Raw genomic sequence first — 20,517 nt, forward strand, 5'->3', positions numbered from 1 at the left:
AAACAGTTTAGTCATTCCTTAATGAAAAGCAACTGTCTACTTTGGTATCATATGGAAAGTGACAGCATATACATAAAAATAAATTAGAAGCAGAAGAGAAATGTGATACTTATAGTGTTTCATCAGTCGATGTCTGCCAGACCTCCCAATAAAACATTATTTTGTGAACACTAAGGTCTTTCTCGATATGCCATTATCTGCCGAACAGTGTGTTCATCAGGTATTCTGGTGTTCATGATGAGCCAAGGATCAGGGTAACCTGGTCCATAATGCTGGTCATGTCACATTTACTGGAAAGTGAGCTAGCTTTCATTTGTAACACTTACAAATGACAATGGCGACTGTAGTTTCTACCTGGATACCACAATAAAACGGTTACTGAATATATGTGACCCTGGACCACAAAACCAATCATAAGTAGTTTGAGTATATTTGTAGCAATAGCCAACAATACATTGTATGGGTCAAAATTCTAGATTTTTCTTTTATGCCAGAAAGCATTAGGATATTAAGTAAAGATTATGTTCAATGAAGATATTTTGTAAATTTCCTAACGTAGAAATATCAAAACTTAATTTTTGATTACACTGCAAAAAAAATGCTTTTCTTACTTAGATTTTTTGTCTTGTTTCCAGCCAAAATATCTTAAAATTCTTAAATCAATAAGGATTTTCTGGACAAGTAAAAAATTAAAAGTGCATTAAGTGCATTTTTGCTTGAAACAAGCAAATTATATTGCTTGTTCTAAGCAAAAACTCACTTAATTTTGACTTATTTTTTGATTTTTTGAATGATTTTTAATTGTCTAGAAAATCCTTCTTGATTTAAGAATTTGTTGACATTTTGGCTGGAAACAAGACAAAAAAATCTAAGTAAGAAAAGCTTTTTTGCAGTGTAGTAATATATGCATTGCTAAGGACTTCATTTGGACAACTTTAAATGAGTAGTTCACCTTCAGAACAAAAATTTACAGATAATGTACTCACCCCCTTGTCATACAAGATGTTCATGTCTTTCTTTCTTCAGTCATAAGGAAATTATGTTTTTCGAGGAAAACGTTTCAGGATTTTTCTCCATATAATGGACTTCTATGGTGCCCCCAGGTTTGAACTTCCAAAATGGAGCTTCAAAGGGCTCTAAACCATCACAACCGAGAAAAAAAGGGTCTTGTCTAGCAAAACGATCGGTTATTTTCTAAAAAAAAAAAAAAAATTACGATTTTTATACTTTACTCGGCAGGGATCATTTAGAGCCCTTTGAAGCTGCATTTAAACTGCATTTCTTTACGACTGAAGAAAGAAAGACATGAACATCTTGGATGACAAGGGGGTGAGTACATTATCTGTAAATTTTTGTTCTGAAAGTGAACTACTTTTTTAAAGTAAGTATTAATTTTCTCAATATTTTGATTGTTTTTTTTCATAAATTTATAAAGTTTGTTATATATCTTTTTTTACATTGCACAACTAAATGTGACCCTGGACCACAAAACCAGTCTTAAGTCGCTGGGGTATATTTGTAGCAATAGCCAAAAATACATGGTATGGGTCAAAATTATTGATTTTTCTTTTATGCCAAAAAATCATTTAAGTAAAGATCATGTTGCATGAAGATTTTTTGTAAAATTCCTACTATGACTATATCAAAATGTAATTTTTGTTAGTAATAGGCATTGTTAAGAACTTAATTTGGACAACTTTAAAGGTGATTTTCTCAGTATTTAGATTTTTTTGCACCCCCAGATTCCAGATTTTCAAATACTGTAGATGTATCTTGACCAAATATTATCCTATCCTAACAAACCATATATCAATAGAAAGCTTATTTATTGAGCTTTCATATGATGTATACATCTCAGTTTTGTAAAATTTAACCTTATGACTGGTTTTGTGGTCCAGGGTCACAAATGGTCACTACTCAGAGTGTGTGCACTAACATTATTGAGCATATTTACATGCACAAACTGATTATGCTTAACCCAACAATGTGTCATACGAATGCATGTGACTCTTTCTTTTTAAACAGTTAAAATTTTATTTAAAAAAAGATTTTGCTTTAACTGCACCAGTGTTCTTTCAGCTTATTGTTACAGTGTTTGCATGCAGCAATAAATTCAAATCTCATGTAAATGCAATTCGTTTGCCTTGTTAGGTTTTTATAATAAGCTGATCCTTGATAGTTATCAGTACATTCCCCGTGTAAACACTCATTGCAACATTTGCATACTGAATTAAAATGATTATTCAGTTGTAAAACACACCATTTAAAAACCAAATTACAACTTAATCGCTTCTTATAATGTTAAAGGATGAATGCTGGATTTATCTTGTTTGCCTTCATTATGATCTATGACAGAGATATTTAAATTAAATAGACAATTTTGGCATCCAAAACTTCACCCGCAGGGACAGATTTTGATGCTGTCATGCTATTGTTTGATTCAATGGCAAATCAGACAGAATCAAACATTTTTGATGCTAAATGATGTGCTTTCAATCAGGGTTTCGTCTCTTGTGCTTGAGGCGCTGTTCCATTTTCCCATTTGAGCCGTTTTATTCTGTTTGTTCTCTTTTGTTGAAGTTTTTCCATCATCATATAAGGTATTAATCTTCCCTCTGTAAACATAAAATTGTTTCACAGTTGTCTTGCATTGAAACTATTTTTGTTTTCATTTTGTCAGTACAGATAGGGCTGAGTACGGAGCAAACGTTTTCAGAAATATCTCTCGGGATACTTAAAACAATATCATGACAGTTTTTGCCGGCGATTCTGAAGATTTTTTTCTTTCTGTTAAAGACACAGAATTGTACATGTTTGATGGTACTGACAGCAAATGTGCAGTCTATCAGTTTTAATGATAGGACCTACTTGTCTTTTAAAAAGGTTAGCTCAAGTGAGATTTCTCACCCTACCTTGTTGAGAAATATGTCAGGATGACTGAAAACCGGCCAGTGACCTTTACAGAGGGAAAATGAGGTTGCTGCAACTCTTTCTCCTTTATCTGACAATCATTACAGATGTGTTCTCATTGAAGCCTGCATTATTTTGGACAAAAGAGGTATTTTAACAAAAGTAGATGCCTTGGGTACATTATCAGGGTACAGTTCACACACAAATGAAAACTCATTGTTTACTCGTCCACATGTCGTTTCAAAACTATACAACATACTTTTTTTCAGTGGGATTCTGATTGCAAAGAAAATGGACCTCAACAAATAACAAAAGTCTACATGACTTATGCTTTATATTTCAGGTTCTCTGAAGGCATATAATAGTTTATTACGAGAGAGGAAAGGTCAATTTAAAGTCATTGTTTGCTTAAATCTTCTCCTCCACCATAACTCTAAAATCTTATATGCATTTGTTAATATCTTAATGTCATGAAGTTAGATGGCAATAATGGCAAACCTCGTTTGTTTTTTAAAGATTAAAGCATTTAATTTAAGAAAAAACTACTGTCATATGCAAACAAAACTCTTCACGGCAAACCGTTAAAATAAAAGTTTGGTGTAACTTGAAGAAATTGTGACAGAAACATTACTATTGTACAGTATGTACGTCTAAGTTAAACTACAAATTCTACTATTACTACTGGTTAAATTATTATTAAACTTTTATATGAATAATTATACAAATTGTCTTACATATTTTAATTTTAACAGTACACCCCTGTTGTGCAGCACTCTGTTTGCATAAAAAATGAAACGGTTTAATGAATTTTCATTTGATTAAAAGATAAATTAATGTTTTATGCCAAATTTGATTCATTTCATTAGAAAAGATAAAATCCCTATCACAGAAATTTTAAACATTTCAAAGGGCCCTAGTATTGTTTAAAAAAGTTATGATTATTAAAATTTAATTAAAGTGGAAATGGAAAACACAAAAAATAAATATATATATATATATATATATATATATATATATATATATATATATATATATATATAAATAATTTTAAACAATTACATTAAAATTAAAACAGAATTTTTCAGAAATGTTCATGATTTCAATTAAGAAAGGTCTTTATACTGTTCTTTAGATTATAAAATGTTTTTCACTTTTAGTGCCATTATTAGAATACCAGAAAAAATAATTTCATTTAATAGGGCCCTATTAATAAAAAAAAATATACTGGATTTTCATTATTAAATTTTAATTAAAGCAATAAAATGTAATCCAAAAAAATGGAAATGGAAAACACAGAATTGGTAGGAAAAAAAAAAACTGAATTTGACTAAAATAAACAGAAAACATATTTTATAGGGCCCTAATAATTAGAATTTTGTTTAACTGTTAATATATTGCTGTTAATTTGTATATGTTTCATGATTTCAAGTAATTAGACATTCTTTTTAATAAAAATAAAAAAATAGTCCAGAAAATTTAAAATGGAAAAAAAGGGAATCCAAAAAAAGTTTTTCCAAAAAATGGAAATTTGGGAAAATTAAACTAATTTTTGATAGATCCCTAAATAAAGGTTTTGTATTGCTATCTATGGTTACATGATGAACCTTCAACATCCACAGAAGAACAGAAGGTTCCTTATACTGTTCTTTAGATTATAAAATGTTTTTCACACTAAAAGCTTAATTAAACCATTAAAATGGAATCCAGACAAATTTAAAGGGAAAACACAAAATTTGGTAAAATTTGAGAAAAATAAAACATATTTTATAGGGACCTAAGTTGGTTTAACTTTTAATTAATTGCTGTTTATTTATATAAGTTTCATGATTTCAGTTAATTAGACATGCTTTTTGATAAAATAAATCAAATTCAATTTAACCATTAAAACAGAGTCCAGAAAAAAAATTATGGAAAAAATGGAATCCAAAAAATGGAAATTTGGGAAAAAATGGAACCGATTTCATATGGCGCTAAATAAAGGTTTTGTAATGCTATCTGTGGTTACATGATGAACCTTCAACATCTACAGAAGAACAGAAGGTTATTTGTAATGTTCTTTAGATTATAAAATGTTTTTCACACTAAGAAAAAGTTTTTCTTTTTGTAGCCTTTTATTGAAAGGCTCAAGGTATCACTTCAAAAAGAAATCCTCTGGAACTTTATTTTCAAAGTTTTAATCTGCTGCTAGTCAAAACATGACTAAATCACAGGATCAAACTAAAAAATCTAGCTTATAGCTACATTCCTAAATGACCTTAAATAACCTCTTTATCTTCTGCAGGCGTGATTAGTAACTGGACGGACGAGAGTCGTATTCCACCCTGTACCATCTATCAGGCTTTCAAATACTTCCTAGACGTAACCACCCCTCCAAGTCCCCTACTACTGCAACAGTTTGCTCCTCTCGCGACTAATGAGAAACAGAGAAAGAGACTAGAGGTGCTCAGCAAGGTAAGAAAACAGTGAATAACCGCATACACTCATGCATTTCCCTAATTATCATGTGAGACATTTATTTGCATCAATACAAGCCGTGCTAAAGCTCAGTAATGATCTAAGACCCATTTTCACCCACTTCTTCCATATAAGACAAAAGGCGTCACGTCGCCGCATGCGTCCCTGCCTTTTCCGCCTCAAATCGGCAGTAATTTTCTCAGTTTGATAACTTATTAGCTCTGAAAATCAACCCCCTCCTCCCTACTTCCTTTTTTTCCTCCCTCCCATGCCTGTTTTTGATCTCTCGCACGAGCTTCTCAGTGTCAACACCAAGACATGGAAATATTTCTCTTTCATTGCCTCCCACTGAAACGCTCTGTGCAATTTTTCGTAATGTTGCTAAAATTGGCTGCTTAGTTAGTGAGTCATCCTTTCTGGTTCAAATGATTCTGATGAAGGAATGGCATGAACTAGAGGAGAACGACAGAGGGACATTGACACATTCTTAGCAGACGTCCTTTCAGCTGAGTTCACATCAGTGAGGATGGCAACTCCCCGCAGTCTCTCTCTGCCTGTTTAAAATGGTAATTTTGTATATTTTAAGCATTTGTTTGGATATTACACTACCATTCAAAAGTTTGGAGTTTTTACTGTTTTAATAGAAGTCTCTTATGCTCACCAAGGCTGTATTTAATCAGTAAATACAGTGATATCATAAAATATTATTACAAATTAAAATAACTGTTTCTTTTTAAATACATTTAAAAATGTGATTTATTTCTGTGATGGTCAAGCTGAATTTGCAGCATCATTACTCCAGTCTTCAGTGTTACATGATCCTTCGGAAATTGTTTTATTGCTCTGATTTGTTCTCAGAAAGATTTTTTTTTTACCATCATCATCATAGAAAACAGATTATATTTTAATGTTAACTGTTGTATGTTTTTATTTTAGGATTCTATGATAAGTAGAAAGTTAAAAGAACAGCTTTTATTTGAAAAGGAAATCTTTTGTAGCAGTATAAATATTCTTTGCTGTCACTTTTGATAAATTATTATTATTATTATTATCAATTGCAACTTTTCACAATTCTGACTTTTTTTCTCAGAATTGCGTCATATAAACGCACAATTTTGACTTTTTTTCATAACTGACAGGCGCACAGTCTATTTCAGCGTTGCGAGTTATAAAGTCAGAATTGCAAGATATAAACTATATATATATATAGTAAACTATATATATATATATATATCACAGTTTTGAGGAAAAAAGTCAGAATTGCAAGTTTGTATCACACAATTTTGAGGAAAAATGTCTGAATTGCAAGTTTGTATCACGCAATTCTGAGAAAAAAGTCAGAATTGCTAGTTTGTATCACAATTTTGAGGAAAAAAGTCAGAATTGCAAGTTTGTATCACGCAATTTTGAGAAAAAAAGTCAGAAAGGTGAGTTTGTATTACAATTTTGAGGGAAAAAATCTGAATTGCAAGTTTGTATCACACAATTTTGAGGAAAAATGTCAGAATTGCAAGTTTGTATCACGCAGTTCTGAGAAAAAAGTCAGAATTGCTAGTTTGTATCACAATTTTGAGGAAAAAAAAGTCAGAATTGCAAGTTTGTATCAAGCAATTCTGAGAAAAAAGGTCAGAACTGCGAGTTTGTATCACAATTTTGAGGAAAAAAGTCAGAATTGCAAGTTTGTATCACGCAATTTTGAGAAAAAAAGTCAGAAAGGTGAGTTTGTATTACAATTTTGAGGGAAAAAATCTGAATTGCAAGTTTGTATCACACAATTTTGAGGAAAAATGTCTGAATTGCAAGTTTGTATCAAACAATTTTGAGGAAAAATGTCAGAATTGCAAGTTTGTATCACGCAATTCTGAGAAAAAAGTCAGAATTGCTAGTTTGTATCACAATTTTGAGGAAAAAAAAGTCAGAATTGCAAGTTTGTATCAAGCAATTCTGAGAAAAAAGGTCAGAACTGCGAGTTTGTATCACAATTTTGAGGAAAAAAGTCAGAATTGCAAGTTTATATCACACAATTTTTAGGAAAAAAATCTGAATTGCAAGTTTGTATCACACAATTTTGAGGAAAAATGTCAGAATTGCAAGTTTGTATCACACAACTCTGAGAAAAAAGTCAGAATTGCTAGTTTGTATTACAATTTTGAGGAAAAATGTCTGAATTGCAAGTTTGTATCACACAACTCTGAGAAAAAAGTCAGAATTGCTAGTTTGTATCACAATTTTGAGGAAAAATGTCTGAATTGCAAGTTTGCATCACACAACTCTGAGAAAAAAGTCAGAATTGCTAGTTTGTATTACAATTTTGAGGAAAAATGTCTGAATTGCAAGTTTGTATCACGCAATTCTGAGAAAAAAGTCAGAATTGCTAGTTTGTATCACAATTTTGAGGAAAAAAGTCAGAATTGCAAGTTTGTATCAAGCAATTCTGAGAAAAAAGGTCAGAACTGCGAGTTTGTATCACACAATTTTGAAAAAAAAAAAATAAGAATTGCAAGTTTGTACAACCATAGATGCCTTTACCATTTCTGTGTATTTTTCTGTGTATCATTTAGTTTTAATCACAATGTTCAGGTTTTTCTACAACTAAAATGCATAAATTCAAATATGCTTTGTCAGTTTTTTTTTTAAGTAATAGTAGAAGGCCAAATAGTCTATATGGCAAAGAAACAGACAGAAAAAAAGGAATATTCAACAATGTATGATTTGTGCTCCACTATATTCTAGTCTTTTGAGGCCATATGATAGTCTAGTAGACATAACTATTAGAAGAACGCAGTCTGTATCCTTTTTTTGTAGCTTGACAGCTCTAGAAAAGCTCTACTTTGTCGTATGAGAAATAACAGTCTGGACATTGTGCTAAGTAACCTTTTATGTTAAAAAATTGGGCAATGTGCGATAAAAAATAGAAAAGGTAATTGCAACTTTTTATCTCACAATTCTTACTTTTTTTGAGTTTTTTCTCAGAACTGTGAGATATAAATGCACAATTGCAAGTCAGAATTGCAAGATATAAAGTTAGAATTGAGGGATATAAAGTCACAATTGTGAGAAATAAAGTCACAATTGTGAGAAATAAAGTCAGAATTGCGAGATATAAACTTTAGACTTTATCTTGCAATTCTGCAGTCCTGCAGTTCTGAGGAGGAATGTTCACAGAATTACGAATTGATATCTCACAATTCTGACTTAATATCTCTCAATTGCAAGTTTATATCATGCAATTGCGACTTTATTTCTCAGAATTGCGAGTTTATATCATGCAATTCTGACTTTATAACTTGCAATTGTGAGTTTATATCTCACAATTCTGACTTTAGAAATCCCAATTGTGAATTTATATCTCAATTCTGGGAAAAAAAAGTCAGAAATGCGAGTTTGTATCACGCAATTCTGAGAAAAGTCACAAGATAAAAAGTTGCAATAACCTTTTTTTATTTTTTTATTCAGTGGCCAAAACGGGCTTCTATAATTTAGTGTCTTTGCTGAATAGTGCAAATTTCTAAATTTCAGCTTTTTTCAACATCAGCTTTTCAGATTTACAACCATAGATGTCCTTGGCATTGAGTTTTCTGTGCATCATTTAGGTTTAATGACAATCTTCAATTTTTTTCTACGACTAAAATTCATAAATTCAAAGATGCCTTGTCAATTTTTTTAAGTGATAGTTGAAGGTCAGAAAATAGAGCAAATAGTTTATAGGGCAAAAAAAAAAAAAAAAGAGAAATGTTGAATATTTAACAGTGTATGATTAGTGCGCCACTGTATTCTAGTCTTTTGAAGCCATATGATAGTCTAGTAGATATAACTATTAGAAGTATGCAGTCTGTATTCTTTTTTGTATCTTGACAGCTCTAGTCAGCTCTTGTCATATGAGAAATAAGTCTGGACATTGTGCTAAATAACCTTTTATGTTCAAAAAAATGAAGTGCCATGTTGGTGAGTCGACGGTGACAGATTTTTCTCGTTAAGGAGACATCTGAAAAGACCTTTCTGGCTCCGTTTTATGCTCATATGACTAACACGTTTATGCAAATTATAGTGTTGACAGTTTTTTTTTTTACTCGCCTCTTAAGGTGCTTGCAGAATGTTTTGAGCGATTGCCATTCATCCAGAGCTCATGTGCCAAACCAGAGCTACTGGGCACGTCATGATGATGTTGTATGCTTCGTTCTGTGTCTCCTCAGGGTTTGCAGGAGTATGAAGAGTGGAAGTGGTACAATAACCCTACCATAGTGGAGGTGCTGGAGGAGTTCCCATCTCTCCAGATCCCCTCTACCCTGCTCTTGACCCAGCTACCCCTCCTACAGCCACGATACTACTCCATCAGCTCCTCTCCAGACCTCCATCCAGGAGAGATACACCTCACCGTGGCGGTGGTGTCCTATCGGCCCAAAGGTAAATAAATAAATAAGTAAAATACAGTGGATTGCTAAGGCATTGCCCTTTCATAGCTCTTAATTGAACTCTTGGTTTAGTTTGATTTAAATATGAGTTTTATATCGGCACAGTAAATTTGCTTAGAATTTTTACAGAAAGACTGTAAAGATGCTAAATAAAAACCTGTTAACTGGTATATATATATAGTTCTGACCTGAATAAGATATTTCACATAAAAGTTTGCATATAGTCCACAAGAGACAATAATAGTTGAATTTATAAAAATGACTCCATTCAAACGTTTGAATTCTTAATACTGTTTTTACCTGAATGATTCACAGCTTTTGTTTTTTGTTTAGTGAGTTGTTCGTGAGTCCCTTGTTTGTCCTGAACAATTAAACTGCCTGCTGTTCTTCAGAAAAATCCTTCAGGTCCCACAAATTCTTTGGTTCTCCAGCATTTTAGTGCATTTGAATCCTTTCCAACAATGACTGTATGATTTTGAGATCCATCTTTTCACACTGAGGACAACTGAGGGACTCACGCAACTATTACAGAAGTTTCAAATGATCACTGATGCTCCAGAAGGAAAAGCGATGCATTAAGAGCCGGGGGTGAAAACTTTTGAACAGAATGGAGATCTGCGCATTTTTCTTATTTTGCCTAAATATCATATTTTTTAATTTATTGCTGCCCTTCAGAAGAGGCTACATAAGAGAGTTACATGTTTCCCAGAAGACAAAATTCACTTTAAATTTACCCTGATCTTCAAATTCAAAAAGTTTCCCCCCTGGCTTTTAATGCATCTTTTTTTCTTCTGGAGCATCAGTGAGCAAATAGTTGTAATAGTTGCATATGAGTCCCTCAGTTGTCCTAGTCATGGTTGGAAAAGGTTTAAATACACAAAAATGCTGGAAATCCAAAGAATTTGTGGGACCTGAAGGATTTTTCTGAAGAACAGCAGGCAGTTTAACTGTTCAGGACAAACAAGGGACTCGTAAACAACTATCACTAAAGTAACAAAGACACACTTCAAAAGTAACAAAGACATTTATTACAAAAGACATCAGATTTCCTTTTAAAGAAATGCTGTCTTTTTGAACTTTCCAAGGATTTCATCTAAGAATCCGGGAAAAAAATGTATGTCGGCTTCCACAGACATATTAATCAGCACAACTGTTTAAATAAAGAGTAAATAAACATATTAGAGTGATTTCTGAAGGATCGTGTGACACTGAAGACTAGAGTAATAGCTGTAGAACATTTAGCAAAAAGGTTTTAAAATATATTAAAATAGAAAACATTGATTTGCTTGATCAATATGCAGAGACTGGCCAATGTAGTGAGTGATGTAAGAAGTCTTTAATTCAGTGACCTTTTCTTTGATAAAATCTAGTCACAGGTGTTGGTCACCGGATACATATTTGAGATGCTGTTTGTACCAGGTGTTAATGGTAATGCGTCTCTGCTCATCGGTTTTACACCAGATGTTCAAAGCAGGTGCAAACAGGACCTGATGTTATGTTTAACCAATGCAATCCACTTCGTAGTGTTAAAATCATTTCCAGTGCTTCTCCATCACTGTGAGAGTCATACTAAACAGCCTCTCACTCTTAACAGTTACAATGACATACGGCCTGAAAACCCAAATTTCCCCAACAGCGGTATGGTGTGAATAATTGGGTGCTTAATAAGAGACTATGAACTTAATTAGCAATTTGACTGAAGTGCCTAATGAAATGTGAATAATCGGTATTGTTCGAAGAGAAACCAGGCTGTCTGTCTGTGGTATTAGTCTGATTCTGACTGTTCTTCTAATAACTGCTCATTTATTTTAAAGATAGGGACTACATAAAAATTAAATGATCAAATTAATTCTACATCTGCTCATTTGCTGCTAAGTCTTTCTAGTTAACATGCACGAAAGCGAAACTGCGATTTAATCTCTCTTACACATTTTAAATGCATTGTAAACATGTAATTATGTGCATAATGGCGTAATTGGTGGCTGAAATATAGCAATTTCACTCCATTTGAAGCAAGTGATGTCAGCCCTGCGCAGTCCTAAATTGCTAGGCGTTAGATCGGTGTCAGAGGGTGTCAGGTTAAAGGATTATGCGTTTTATTCTGCCTAGATGGAGAAGGTCCCCTGCACCATGGAGTGTGTTCATCCTGGCTCAATACCTTGGAAGAAGGTGATACGGTGCCGTGCTTTGTCAGAGGGTAAAGCATTTATGTACTTCTCAAATGTGTCCAGTGATGTAGTTTTCTTGTGGATTTGACGAAATCAAAAGATGTATTTTCTCTTTTAGGGCTCCAACGTTCCGTATGCCAAAAAACAGCCAGGTTCCGTGTATTCTGATTGGTCCAGGCACTGGAATCGCTCCATTCAGAAGCTTCTGGCAACAGAGACTGTATGATATTGAAAACAAGGGTAGGCTTTTGTTTGAAATTGTGCATTAAAATTTACAGTTTTGAGAAAGGAAACCATAATTTGTTTGATAATTTGTTACTGAATACATTATTCATCCATCTACAGTTTTAATTTTATGTAAAATAATTCATTTAATTTAAATTTCCAGTTCTGAGAAAGGCATTGTTTGATTTATTTGATTTTTCAAATTCAGTGAAATTTCATAACTTTTTGTAGAATATTTATTTATTTTATTTTTGCTGCTTTTTGTTGTTTATTCGTGTGATTTATTGTAATAGCTTGAATTTACAAATTAAAATTGAAATGGTGCATTTAAATGTCCAGTTCTGGGAAAGGTTTAACATTTTTAATTTATTAAAGGAGAAGTTCACTTCCAGAACAAAAATTTACAGATAATGTACTCACCCCCTTGTCGTCCAAGATGTTCATGCTTTTCTTTCTTCAGTCGTAAAGAAATAGTTTTTTGAGGAAAACATTTCAGGATTTTTCTCCATAAAGTGGACTTCTATGGTGCCCCCGAGATTGAACTTCCAAAATGCAGTTGAAATGCGGCTTTAAACAATTCCAAATTTGGTTGTAAATGATCCCAGCCAAGGAAGAAAGTCTTATCTAGCGAAACAATGTTTTTTTTTTTTAAGAATTACAATTTATATACTTTTCATCTTGTATTGCTCTTGTTGTTGTTCCGGTTTACGACAGTTAGAGTATGTCAAAAAAAAAACAACTCCCATCTCATTTGCTCCGTCAACTTCAGAATCACCCTACGTCGCTGTTTTACCTTTTTTGTTAGGAGTGTATGATCTTCTTTGCATGTTCACTTTACACTGGGTCAGTACTTATGCAGCAATATAGGATGATTTTGAAATGATTTTTGAAGTTGAGAGAGAAAATAAAAAATTCAACATACCCTAACTGTCTTGAACCGGAAAAGAAAAGAGTTCAGGCAGAGCAAGACAAGATGAGCATTTGAGGTAGAAAAAAGTATATGAATTGTAATTTTTAAAAATAAAATGGATTGTTTCGCTATATATGACCCTTCTTCTTTGGCTGGGATTGTTTGCAATCGCATTTGGGATTGTTTGAAGCCATATTGCAACTACATTTTGGAAGTACAACCTCGGGGCACCATAGAAGTCCACTATATGGAGAAAAATCCTGAAATGTTTTCCTCAAAAAACATAATTTCTTTACCACTGAAGAAAGAAGGACCATGAACATCTTGGATGACAAGGGGTGACAAAGTACATTATCTGTAATTTTTTGTTCTGGAAGTGAACTTCTCCTTTAATCTAATGCAGTGACATTCCAGCTAGGGCTGGGCGATAAATCGAAAGCGATTCTAAGGCGCGTTTAGTGAATGAAGCCGGTACTTTGATTAGTAGTAAATCTCCATCACGTGCGTTCAGCTGCGTTCAGCTGGAATGTTCAGAGGCGTAAATCACTGACAAGCTATGCCTAATCGCGCTCAAAATCGGATCGAATCGAATGCGATTTTTAGCGCGATTTGGCGTAGCTTGTCAGTGATTTACGCCTCTGAACACTCCAGCTGAACGCAGCTGAACGCACATGATGGAGATTTACTACTAATCAAAGTACCGGCTTCATTCACTAAACGCGCCTTAGAATCGCTTTCGATTTATCGCCCAGCCCTAATTCCAGCACATTTTAAAATAAATATATAAAAATTACAATTAAACTGTATTTTTATTTATTTGTTTTACTTTTTTATATTACATTTTTCATTTGTCTAATGCAGTGAGATTCCAACTATTTTTGATTTAAAAAAAGATAAATAAATAAAAATACAGTTTATTTTGAATTTTTAAATTTCACATTAATTTATTTTATATATACAGGGTTTGTACAAGGTGCTTAAAGTGCTTGAAGTACTTGAATTTGACTTTTTGACATTTAAGGCCTGGAAAACCCATGAAAATAGCAATATTCCTGAAGAGGTACTTGAAAAGTGCTTGAATTATTATTATTGAAGAGAGTGTATGTATGAAATAAGTGTCATTCATTTTCGAGTTTCAACGTCGCTTGTAAATATTTTATAAAGCACGCAGTGATAGATGAAACTGAGCTTTTCTAAACTCTAAATCAGATTGTTGCAAAATGATTCACTATTTTGAGGTGCTCCAGTCAGATTGTGAATTGTAAATCATTTGTTTCAGATCAGGAATTTAAATCATGTATTGTGAATCATTTGATTTAGATTTGAACTTTGTTTATTGCCAAGCATTTGATTCAGTTTGGGTCTTCAAATGAGGAATGATTGGAACGGGTTTGCGAATCATTTAGCGAATTGTGATACGTGCTCCAAAGTCCCAAACTGAATCGAATTATTGGCGATATGCGATTTGAAGTATCGATCTGAAGACTGAAACTTCAGAGCGGGTTCGCAAATCTTTTCCTTCAGATCGCAACTTCAGAGAGAAAATCGTGAATCATTTTGGGTCTTCAGTGCGGGTTCGGGAATCATTTGTTTCAGATCAGGATTTTTTTAATCTTTCTTTCAGATTTTTTGTTTTGTTTGAACAGTAGAAAACATCAAAGCATTAATACAGTACAGTTATAAAAAAGTATTATCAAACACAAAAAAACAGTAGTTTTACTATAGTACAAGTTTTGCATTCTTTGTAATACTTCAGTTGTAATACTTTGCATGTGCTTCGCTTATTTTCTTTTACTAGTATATTTTTATTTATCTTTTTTTATTTTAGAATTTGAAGTGAAAGGCATTGTTCATTAAGTGAGATCCCTGATTGAAGTTCTTGAAAATCTAAAAAGTCCTGGAATTTCAATTAACAGTATCTGTCCGAACCCTGTATATATATATTTATATGTATTTGTTTAACACGTGTATATATATCATTTTTCAATTAATAAAATTGTATCTCTACATTTTGTAATTGTATGATTAATTAATAATTTGTATATAATTAACAATTACATGTACTTAAGTTTTAACTAATATAATTTGCCATTTGTCATTGAGTTAAATCTTAATTTTGCCATGTTTTATTTAATCAGGAATCAAGGCATGCCCCATGATCTTGGTTTTCGGCTGTCGGCAGTCACAGATTGACCACATTTACAAGGAAGAGACCATCCAGGCCAAGAACAAGGAAGTGTTTAAAGAGCTTTACACCGCATACTCAAGAGAGCCTGGGAGACCAAAGGTTAGAACATGATGCCTTGGCAAATATTAGTGAAGATATTTCAAATCCATTTATACTCCAGCATTAGTGAGGGTTTAGCTAGATGCTTATGTGAATCATAGGGATTAATGGGAAAATGAAAAATGGACCTTTGGAGGAAAGTCTTTGATTTTCACTTTTGTTAAATTCAGCGAGCAAAGCAAAGCATTTCTGACTAATTAAATAACAGTGGAATGCCATGTTGCTCACAGATGTATATTTAGTCCCTTACCTCACAATTTCGCATTTCTTCCCCTCAGAAATACGTCCAGGATGTGCTTCGTGAGCAGCTGTCTGAAACGGTGTACAAGTATCTGAGAGAAGAAGGAGGACACATTTACGTCTGTGGAGACGTCACCATGGCTGGAGATGTACTGAAAACAGTCCAGCAGATCTTTAAACTGCACGGAAACATGTGTCTGGAAGATGCTGGCTTCTATATCAGCAAACTAAGGGTTAGATCCTACTTTTTTCCTAACTTTATATTGTAGTTAGTGGTGCTATTTGGCCATTTATTTAAAACTGTCTCTTCTAGGGCTGGGTACAAAATATTGATTTCTCGATTATAGTCGATTCTCATTTTTATAAAACAATATAGATTCCTCGATCAAGAGGGATCATACAAAATGCATGTTATTTTTGATTTAATACTGACCTGAATAAGATATTTCGCATAAAAGACATTTACATAAAGTCCACAAGAGAAAATTATAGTTTGATTTATAAAAATGACCCTGTTCAAAAGTTTTTATACACTTGATTCTGAATAATGTGTTCTTACCTGAATGATCCACAGCTGTGTTTTATTGTTGTTGTTTAGTGATAGTCGTTTGTCCCGAACAGTTGAACTGTCCACTGTTCTTGAGAAAAATCCTTCAGGTCCCAGCATTTTTTCATTTTTTCAGCATTTTTGTCTGTTTGAGTCCTTTCCTACAATGACTGTATGGTTTTGAGATCCATCATTTCACACTGAGGGCAATTGAGGGACTCATATGCAACTATTACAGAAGGTTTAAACACTCACTGATGCTCCAGAAGGAAAAACAATGCATTAAGAGCTGGGGGTGAAAACTTTTGAACAGAATGAAGATGTCTACATTTTTCTTATTTTGCCTAAATATATATATATATATATATATATATATATATATATATATATATTTTTTTTTTTTTTTTCATTTAGTATTGCCCTTCAGAAGCTACAGAAGATACTTTTTTTACATGTTTTCCAGAAGACAAAATAAGTTAAATGTACCCTGATCTTTAAATTAAAAAAGTTTTAACCCCCTTAATGCATCATGTTTCCTTCTGAAGCATCAGTGGTCTTTTGAGCCTTCTGTAATAGTTACATATGAGTCCCTCAGTTGTCCTCAGTGTGAAAAGATGGATCTCAGAATGTTATGTGAAATATTATTCAGATCAGTACTAAATGAAAAATAACGTGCATTTTGTATGATCCCTCTTATTTTGGTCAAATATTTAACATTTTGCAGATTCTGCAAGGTGTATGCAAACTTTTGACATCAACTTTTTATATAATTTACTGAATGAATGAAATTGTATTGCGTTTCATTTTCATAATTTTATGATTAAAGGGTTACATCCCACTTTTTTTCTTAACTTCATATTGTATTATGTAAAACTGATCCTTTGTGTGCAAAGGTAAATCAAATACAAGGTCATCTGAGAAGTTCTAGTACTTTTTCTAAACTCTTTTCTCCTCTTTGTCGTTGAAGGATGAGAATCGATACCACGAGGACATTTTCGGTGTTACTCTGCGCACTTACGAGGTCACCAACCGTCTAAGGTCGGAGTCTATTGCGTTCATTGAAGAGAGCAAGAAAGACACGGATGAGTAAGTCCCGCTTGCTTATTCTCCATCCATCCTCCTCTCTCCTTGAGTCGCCTTGGGTTATCCATTCTTGTAGGAGGACCTTGTGCTGTGTAGATTACTGTAGATACAGCCTCTGGACCAGCATCGCTGAATGCCAGCGGTAACCATAGAGACGGAGGCTGAGAAGAGGCTGCAGCGTAACAGGATTAGTGAGAAGAGAGTGGCTGTGCTATTCTCTGTTTGTGCTCTCACAGATAAGAGCTTGTTCATCGCATACTCGCTGTGAGAGCGGAGGGAGAGAGAAGTGCTTTAACCGTAGTGTGCGCTTAACTGGCCTTTTTGCCGGATGGCCACCGTAGTTCCTGTGAGAGGTGTCACTTGTTTCAATGTTTTATGATGAAAGCCCTTGTGTTGGAGGACGAGAGCTACCTCACGGCCCCTCGCCGTGTGTCATCTGGGCAATACTGAATAAATAAATGTATCACGAAATAATTAAACATGGTCATAAAATGTTGTGATGAATGCATAAAATTAAATTGAAATGTGAGCATGATTATATAAATTAAGCATGAAAGGTGTTTATTTTTGAGCTGTCCGTTGCTCACTGTTTTTAATGGAATTAGTTACACGATGTGCAGATTAATTCATCAAATTAATCGTAATTACAGCTGAAAAATGCACTATTCAAAAGTTTGTGGTTGGTACGTTTTTTTTAAATTGAAAGAAGTCTCTTATGCTCATCATGGCTGTATTTATTTAATCAAAAATCCAGAAAAAAGAGTTTTAAGATTTAATATATCTGTTTTCTATTGGAGTATATTTTAAAATGTACTTCATTCCTGTGACGCAAAGCTGAAAAAACATCATTACTCCAGTCCTCAGTGTCAGATGATCCTTCAGAAATCATTAAAATAATCTTATTTGGTGCTCAAGTAATATTTCTTAATTTTATCAGTTTTAAAAAAGCAGTTGTGCTACTTATTTTTTTTTTTTTATGTATTGTTTTTTGTCCCTTTTTATCAGTTTAATACATCCTTGCTGAATAAAAGTATGTATTTCAGGGATAAAAATATTAGTGAACCCAAACTTTTAAACAGTCTTGAAAAAAATTAAGTACATCAACTCAATAAATAAATATAGTGAATTATGAGCATATATAAGTTGTGGAAAATATGTAAATAAATACCTTTTTATGCAAATATTTACATAATTTCAGCATTTAATGATGTTTTTCATTATTATTAAAAAAAAATATATACATTTGAAGTCAAAAGTTCACATACACTTGCAGAATCTGCTAAATGCATACAAAATGTTACTTTTTTAATTTAGTCCTGACCTGAATAAGACATTTTACATAGTCCACGTATAGAGAAAATAAAAGTTGAATTTATGAAATGATCCTGTTTAAAAGTTTTTATACACTTGATTCTTAATACTCTGTTGTTACCTTAACAATCCACAGCTGTTTAGTTATATTTATTCATGAGTCCCTTGTTTGTCATGAACAGTTAAACTTCTGACCGTTCTTCAGAAAAAATCATTTAGTTCTCACTAATTCTTTGGTTTTTCAGCATTGTTGTGTATTTGAACCCTTTCCAACAATGACTGTATGATTTTGAGATCAATCTTTACACACTGAGGACAACTGAGGGACTCATATGCAGCCATTACAGAAGGTTCAAACGCTCACTGATGCTCCACAAGGAAAAGCGATGCATTAAGAGTTTCAATATCAGGGTAAATTTTACTTATTTTGCCGTCTGGGGAACATGCATGTATCTTCTGTAGCTTCTGAAGTGCAGTACTAAATGAAAAAATATATTACATTCAGGTAAAATAAGAAAAATGCACACATCTTCATTCTGTTCAAAAGTTTACACCCCTGGCTCTTAATGCATTGTGTTTCCTTCTGAAGCATCAGTTAGCATTTGGAACTTTTATAAATTCAACACTTTTTCCTTGTGGACCTTGTTTTCCTTGTAAACATCTTCTATCTGAAATATCTTATTCAGGTTCAGTACATTTTGTATAATCCCTCTTATTTTGATGAAATTATTAACATTTTACGTAAACTTTTGACTTCAACTGTTTTCTTATTTTTTTGTGATTAACAGAAATATACTGTATGTATACCTTTTCTACCCTTCCACCTTTTTTCTCTTTGTATCTTTTTTAATCTTTCTTTTCTTTCTTTCACAGGGTGTTTTGCTCATAGTCACATTTTCTGCCCATATCGCTGGTTTTTGCTCATGCATCAGCCGACCAGAAGCATGATAGGACACCAACCATGATTCGCGAAAACTGTGCCAAGTTTGTCTGTTTAAAAAAAATCTTCTTTTTTTAAAATGGAATATTTCTTTTCTTTGCTAGGTCTTGTTTGATATGCATCTCTATGATCAAAATCAAAAGTACCTTTCACTTGAATTTCTGAATGCACTTTTTTATGTGTCTTCATGCTTTGTCCTGACTAATGGGCTGCGTGCACTTAGACATGGCCTGCCTTTTTTTTTACATGTAAGCAAGATCAGTGGCTTTCCTCATGTGCAACATACGTAGATATTGACTTTACTATGAACAGATGAAAAGGTTTTGGATTGGTTTGTGAGTCTCTGGGTTAATGTGCACGTTTTGATGAAAGACCAAGTCTCTATCCATGTGCTGGTATTTACAAAAGGTGAGTCTGTTTAAAAGAACCAAACATGAACCCCTTTTAAGTGGACCAAGAAATAAGTGAAAGAGTGTCACACTGTCCTTGGCCTTAAAAGTGGGTTCAGATCTTATTTTGGTTTATTTTGAATCATTTTGTTTCTGAAAGAATCACAACCAGCCATTATATTAAATATACTGTTAACTGTCTTCTTCCTCTTCCTTTTCTAATTCCTTGTCTTCATAGGAATATATTATTTTATATTCCATTTATTATAATAATAATAATTATTATTATTATTGTAGAAAATAAAATAATGACAAGAATAGAAACCCAGAAGCAAACTAAATAAAAAAAAAAAACACTGTTAGACTTGAATTTGAAAAGATTTTGTTTATGACTGAGAATGAATTGACAAATGTCAGCATGTCTTGGTGGAAGACGAGTTAGACCTGTACAAAACCACGCTCTGTATATTATAGCTTCTAAATGAAACACGCTGCTAACTGACAGCACACTGTTATCATGCATCTGAACGTGCTGAAGAGTTGTAAGATGTGGTTAGATATACCCTGAGGTAGTACATATCTGTCTTGTTAACAACTAGCCCTCAATATACAATGAGATTATAATGGAATTTAAGAAAAAA

The 20,517-nt window shown here is 33.0% G+C and overlaps 1 protein-coding gene across 1 annotated transcript in view; it reads left to right on the forward strand.

Annotated features, from left to right (window-relative positions):
• Positions 1–19,679, forward strand: part of nos1 (nitric oxide synthase 1 (neuronal)) — a 77,908-nt gene extending 58,229 nt beyond the window's left edge. The window contains exons 21-28 of the mRNA XM_073839709.1: positions 5,192–5,361; positions 9,558–9,768; positions 11,886–11,973; positions 12,063–12,184; positions 15,218–15,366; positions 15,645–15,839; positions 17,121–17,239; positions 19,421–19,679. Coding sequence (XP_073695810.1) covers positions 5,192–5,361; positions 9,558–9,768; positions 11,886–11,973; positions 12,063–12,184; positions 15,218–15,366; positions 15,645–15,839; positions 17,121–17,239; positions 19,421–19,436 — 1,070 coding nt within the window. The 3' untranslated portion in view covers positions 19,437–19,679. The remainder of the gene's footprint in view (positions 1–5,191; positions 5,362–9,557; positions 9,769–11,885; positions 11,974–12,062; positions 12,185–15,217; positions 15,367–15,644; positions 15,840–17,120; positions 17,240–19,420) is intronic.
• The last annotated feature ends 838 nt before the right edge of the window (positions 19,680–20,517 follow it).

The sequence above is a fragment of the Garra rufa genome, chromosome 5 (genome assembly GCF_049309525.1).
Source record: "Garra rufa chromosome 5, GarRuf1.0, whole genome shotgun sequence".
NCBI classification, from domain to species: Eukaryota; Metazoa; Chordata; class Actinopteri; order Cypriniformes; family Cyprinidae; genus Garra; species Garra rufa.